Source organism: Lactuca serriola, chromosome 9, assembly GCF_051521515.1.
Source record: "Lactuca serriola cultivar US96UC23 chromosome 9, Lser_US96UC23_V15, whole genome shotgun sequence".
Classification (NCBI taxonomy): Eukaryota; Viridiplantae; Streptophyta; class Magnoliopsida; order Asterales; family Asteraceae; genus Lactuca; species Lactuca serriola.
The window spans coordinates 208933722-208940115 of NC_136416.1; the positions used below are offsets into that span (position 1 = coordinate 208933722).

Here is a 6394-nt window from a genome sequence, read left to right on the forward strand (position 1 = left end):
ATCTAGACCTCCACTCCACAACTGTGCATCCACCTCATGAATGGCATATCCGGGCACTTGGTAGCATATACTCTCACTTGATCGCATAACATGTCACTTGGTGGCATATCAAGTCACTTCGTAGCATATGAAGTTCCAATAGTGGCGCACCTTGACTTCTAAGTGGCGCATCTAAGAATAGGATGGCGCTTCATGATCATAAATGGTGCATCCATACACCAAGATGCTCCATTCCACTTTTAGGTGCTCCATACCTGCTTTTAGAAGATCCATTTCTTTATCACTTGATCCATTCCTATGTCAGGATCTCCATTCTTTTCTTAAATGATGTGTTCTTTTGTCACATGTTCCATGAACCCCAATTACTCCATTGAATCCAAGTGCTCGAAATGCTCCATACTCCAAATGCTCGAGTCACATTTAACAATGTATGTATGTATGTATGTATGTGTGTGTGAATTTTGACTTAAATGTATTAATAGTAGAAAAATCAACATAACATTTTTAATTATTGTCAATAAAACCATGTCACAACGGTATGTCATGTTGATTTTTTCTTTTTGTGATTGATGATTGAAGATCTGACTGATACATATTTGGAGTTAGAAGTTAGCTTACCAGTTGATTAGACCTGCCGGCAAAAAAATAATAATTTGATGCATCAAGATTCTCTTTTGTTGCCAAATGACAACTAATATGATATAGAGAATTTCAAGACACCTAAAGTAATGGTTTATGGTTATCTTTAAATTAAATATGCAATTTCTAATAGTGAAAAAATTACTAAAGCAATAAATAAAAGATGATTATGCAGAACCGAAGCAGTTTTTAAAATGGTGTTACTTTTTCATTTAAGGTTTAGGATTGAACGAATTTAGATATATAAAAGTGTTTCTTTTTAACTTAATACATAAACAATCTTAGTGGGTTAAGATAAGAATGTATCCGTTTGTGAATTAAGACGATCCTATTTACCAAACTAACCCCACATTTTTTTCACACCTTCTCAACATGATTGATATGGTCTTTTATTATTTTCAATAATACTCGATCTTTTTTGTATTTTCAAAAAGCGATTTCTTTAGATTATTTTAAGAGCACTACAACCGTGCATGATGCTGCGATTTCTTTAATTTTTTTTTAAATTCCCAAAATCACATAGTAGTGGTTTTGAGTGACTACTATTTTTTTTTTCATTTCTAGTTTATTCTAAAAAAACATACAAAAGGGTACTCATTTGGTGTGAATTTATTCCATTAAGTTTTTAATTTATTTTGCTAGAACTGCAAACATGTGTTGATTTGCACTAATAGAAAATATATATTTAATGACAAGCAACGCATGTCATTAAGGCCCTGTCATAAATACCTGTCATTAAAGACTTCTAGTAGTGAATTTTTTTGATCTTTTGATTTTGATGTTGATGTTTATGTGCATAAAATTATTTGAAGATAGCTTAAGTGATTTGTCATTTAGCATTATTTTCGAACATAATGGTAAACTGGTCATTTATTTAAGATGTTGATAGCTAGTTTAGTCCACAAAAGTAACAGGCGTCATGTATATATCACTCTATTAGCACACATATCCATAGGGGACTTAACAAGTAAAAAAAGGAAGAACTCCTTATAGTCTTGTGTTGTAGAGCTATGATGCAACGAAATAGAACTTGAATTGTTGAGTGTTTATGCATATGGTTTGTGTTTTAAATAATTCAGTTAAGTTAATGTTCTATTGCAGTAGGGCTCATAGATTAAAAAATAACGGTTAACATAGTTGCCAATAGAAAACTTTGGAAGATTTTGAATTTTGTAACAATGAATCGTATCTATATAAGTTTCGGTCAATTTCAGATCATTCTGTAGTTTGTATGTCATCAGCTGGTGTAGACGCATGCTTTACTAACGGGCAGAAACAACTATCTTAAAAAGTGCAATAGCAGTACGATCCACAAACATTCTTAAAAAGTGGGGTACCACTTGATATGGTCCCTTGATTGTGCCTATCAACTTCCTCATCGTCTACTTCGACATGTTAATTAAACATTTTGAACAGAATCTGATGCTCAAGAAAAACAACGAAATATGTTGGCGTATCAGGTTCCTTTTCATGCTGCAGCTTCATTTTTTACTTTACGGGTTATATAAATACATCTGTTTCACAATCGCTAAAGCATTCATTACTTCGACTAGCACCATTAAGCCTCTTGAATACATATTAGTTTTCTTCAGTTCACTTAACTTAGCCTCTAATTTGATCAAGTAAATGTCATCTTCAGCAGTGATTCAGGATTTCGGATGCCCTGAATGTCAAGAAATTGTTAGCAATAAGAAGAAGAAGGGACCGCATGTTTACCTTAGAAAGATATTGCATAGACACAAAACCACCATTCCTAATTCTGTGAGTAGCCATGAGAAGTCAGCTCTTGAGACCATAAGAAACTGGGAAACGATAAAAGGGAAGCGTGCACTTCTGTGTGGCGTAACTTACGATAAGCAGAAATATAAACTCAAAGGAACTAACTATGATGTGACCCAAATGCAGGAATTCCTAATGACACGGTTTAAGTTTCCAAGTGCCTCTATCCACATTCTTGCAGGTACGTACATATTGCTATGCTTTCACTTTAATCTGTATATATGCATAAATGCATGATTGCCTTCACTTTAATCCCTATACATAAATGCTCCTACGTTGTCCCTACATGATTGCCTCCACATTGTGAAAGAACTTGCAGAAATGGACTCACACCCTCATCCAACAAAAACAAATATCCAAGAAGCTTTGAGGTGGCTCGTGAAGGACAACCAGCATGGTGACTCACTGGTGTTCTATTTTTCGGGTCATGGATTAAGGCAGCCTGATCTTTTTGATGACGAGCAGGATGAGTTTGATGAAACAATATGTCCTCTAGATTTTAAGACTGCAGGAATGATCATTGATAATGAAATCAATGACACCATTGTCAGACCTCTCAAGAAAGGTGTCAAACTTCATGCCATCATAGATGCTTGTCACAGTGGAACTATACTTGACCTATCACATGTCTATAGCACAAAAGAGTACGCCCTATTACCATATCTTTTTTGTACAAATTACTCTATTCTGAAAGTGTCCCCCATGCTAATACTTGTCCTAGTGGTAAGGAGGTGGGAATCCATAAGTGAGGCCTCAAGTTCAAGTTTTGGCATCACATTCCTTCTTCTAGGGACTTTCTACTTCCACATGTCTTGATATCTGAACTTTAAAGTGCATTTTTGGTTCTTTGGCAGGCATTGTTGGTCAGATAACAAACCCCCATCTGGTGTATATAAAGGTACTAATGGTGGGCTTGCCATTTCTATCAGTGCGTGTGAAGATAATCAACTTGCTGCAGATACATCTGTGAGTAAATCTTTCTTTTTCTATGATATCTTCTATGGTTTAAGGGGTTTATGTTAGTTTTTTTTTCTTTCTTGGTATTATTATTTTTAATCTTTGGGTTTGATATTAAAGACATGTGCCTTCTGTTTCCCAATAAGTACAGTCTGCATAAAGTATTATCTGAATTAATGAGGCTAAGAAATTATTTGAGAAAGTAATGGCATACTAAGGAAAATGGAAGGAAAAATCATGGAAGATCTGTGACAAGTTAGGAATTTATGGGGAATTCTCATTTTCTTCACATTCTTTATCAAGGCCTTTTTGCATTAAGTGTTGTATTAGCAAAGACTTTTCTAATTGAATGAATCAGTAGAATAAATGACCATTATACTTTTTTGTTTAAGTGTGCCGTTGAAAAAAAATAATTGTTATTCATAACTTGATTAATAACTTTAATTAAATATAAATTCCGAATTTGTGCAGGCTTTCTCAGAGTCAGGAAAGCAAATGGAAGGTGCTATGACACACACTTTTCGGAAAGCACTTTCGGATAACTCCAAAGCTACTTATGCTAGCGTCTTGTCTTCAATGCATGATAATATATTGGCAGTCAAGAAAAAAAAATTCAGTCTCAGTGGATTGTTTCACCGTGAAAGACTACAGGTTAGATTCGATCATTGATTTGTATGACCTAATGATGTCCCAATCTTTGCTTATAAATTTTAGTGATTCAACCACGGTAGTTTTCTGTTCCATATTTGAAACTTTTTGGATCTTTTACCTTCGAGAAATGTTTCTGTTATGATACTTTTATGTTGTTATTAAGATTTTATACCAACAAATTAAGATTGTTATTTTTGATGTTGGAAAATAATTCGATTTACATTCAGAAGCTAAACTGATGATTGTGACTGGATTTGAGTAGAAAGGCATTCGAATCTGCCATAAAAAAATGCAATTTTTACGAGACATGTAGCTTTTATTGAAGTGTTTAACTGGTAGGTAGTTCAAAATGCTATAACATAACATAGGGAATCTATTGAATTGAAATCAAGTTGTTAACTAGTAATAATGAGAAACAAGTTTGCTTTTCAAAAAAAAACAATGAGAAACAAGTCATTTTATCTTTAACTATAAGAGCGTTCTAATTTTCATGAGATAGAATGTTCCTGAAAATTTACCTTTAAAACAAATGTTAAAATCAACTAGGAACTTGTAGATAGTTAAAACAATGGACTAGCTTAGTTAAAACAATGGACTAGATAGTTAAAACAATGGACATGGAAGTTGTAGATAGTTAAAACAAACTAGACAAACTTTCTACGGCTATTTTTTTTAAGATGGGGATGAAAAGTGTTTTATGTCTTTTGTACAGTCAAGAGCAAGTCCATGCCCCCCACCTTGTTCCGCCTTTTTGGGTGCGACAAAAATATTGCATTCTTTGTCCTATTGGCATCGGTGTCTATTCAATATTCACCAAATGTTGTTATCTTATATTATCTTCTCTTTTATGTAACTAAATGTTCATTGATTCTACTGTCTTAGAATGGGGTGCTCATGTATTGCTAAACTTTCAGGAACCTTTGTTATCATCCTCCGAAGAATTTAACTTAAACGAGGCATTTGTCCTATAACTCCACCATACAACTAGGAGCTCCTAAGGTTAACTTGAAATAAAAACGAATGACTATCTAAGTCATGATTTCACTATCCAAAGTAACACCAACCATTTGCACAATTTTTTTAGCTTTTCGTTTGGTTTTGATGTTTGTTTTGTGTTTGTGGTTTCTTTTGGTGCCACAGACATCTGTTTACCCGTTTATACGATGCACCCAATTAATGAATAAGTTTCGGTTATTCTTTTGGAGAACAAAAAAATATAAATAAATGAAATTTTATTATATATTAAGGGTATTATTATATGTACATATCTCTCACTCATATAAAAAAAGTTAAACATAGAGGGTACACACTCACTCACTCACACATTGGGTGGGGGGAGGGGGGGTACAATAAACAATTGAGGGTATATATACAATTAGCCTATTAATATTATTTTTATTTTTTTTTTCCTTTTAAGTGTTGTAGGGACAAATGATTATTATTATTATTATTATTATTATTATTATTATTATTATTATTGGGGAAATGATTGCACACTTGGTGAAATTGGAATAAAAAACTATGAGAAAGAATTTGTAAAAAAGTTATTATTCATTGAAAAAAAAACCTTATTATGCTGATTTTTTTATTAACTTGTTCTTAATGTATTAATTTTGTAAATAAGAAACACTCATATATATAGTTTATTGAATTAAGTTTTCTTTGTGTCAAGTCTACTAAGTCAAAAGGTAACAAGCGGTTGTCTCTTTAATTATTTTCTATGTATGTATTGTTGAGTTTGGAACTTCATATACAAATAGAGCATTCTTTACTCACTAATGTGCAAATATGATAGAAATGTGTTAGTAACTGAACTATGAACGTGGGATATACACCTTCTGTAGACCTACGTTGACTTTTATCCATTTTATACCATAACCGACTTTTTCAAAAAAAAAAAAAACATTCACTAATTGATCATTTTATACAATAATCTATTTTTTTCAATAAAAAAACACTCACTAATTGATCATTTTATACCATAATATACTCTTTCAATAAAAAGAACATTCACTAATTGATCGTTGGAGTGTTTTAGGAAGCTTCCTCAACTTGGAGCGTATTTTATGCATTCTAAAGGAAGTGAAATTCGACATTCCATTTCATGGGGTGTTTGGTTGCCAAATTCCATAGGAATTCTTAAAGTTATATGTCAATGAATTATGCCTTTCTTAGGGAGGGTGGGGGTCAATTTCATTCTATAGTTTTTACTAAAAGGCTAAAAAAAAAAAATATATATATATATATATATATATATATATATATATATATATATATATATATATATATATATATATAGACACACACAAACACATGGGAATGATAAAAAGCAAATTTTTAAATTTTAATAATTAAAAAAACTATACTT

At 32.2% G+C, this 6394-nt stretch overlaps 1 protein-coding gene across 1 annotated transcript; it reads left to right on the plus strand.

The window, feature by feature from the left end:
* The first annotated feature begins 2195 nt into the window (after positions 1-2195).
* On the plus strand, positions 2196-5211 carry LOC145073984 (metacaspase-1-like). The gene is made up of 5 exons (XM_079020432.1): positions 2196-2599; positions 2738-3062; positions 3273-3384; positions 3847-4026; positions 4941-5211. The coding sequence occupies exons 1-5, from the start codon at positions 2266-2268 to the stop codon at positions 4995-4997; spliced, it is 1008 nt and encodes a 335-aa protein (XP_078876558.1). The 5' UTR covers positions 2196-2265; the 3' UTR covers positions 4998-5211.
* Positions 5212-6394: the final 1183 nt, after the last annotated feature.

Bases quoted from the DNA above. Each gene is read 5' to 3' on its own strand.
- LOC145073984 (XM_079020432.1), top strand. From the start codon at position 2,266: ATGTCATCTTCAGCAGTGATTCAGGATTTCGGATGCCCTGAATGTCAA. The intron at 3,063-3,272 runs GTACGCCCTATT...GTTCTTTGGCAG, and splicing joins CATGTCTATAGCACAAAAGA to GCATTGTTGGTCAGATAACA. The intron at 3,385-3,846 runs GTGAGTAAATCT...GAATTTGTGCAG, and splicing joins AACTTGCTGCAGATACATCT to GCTTTCTCAGAGTCAGGAAA.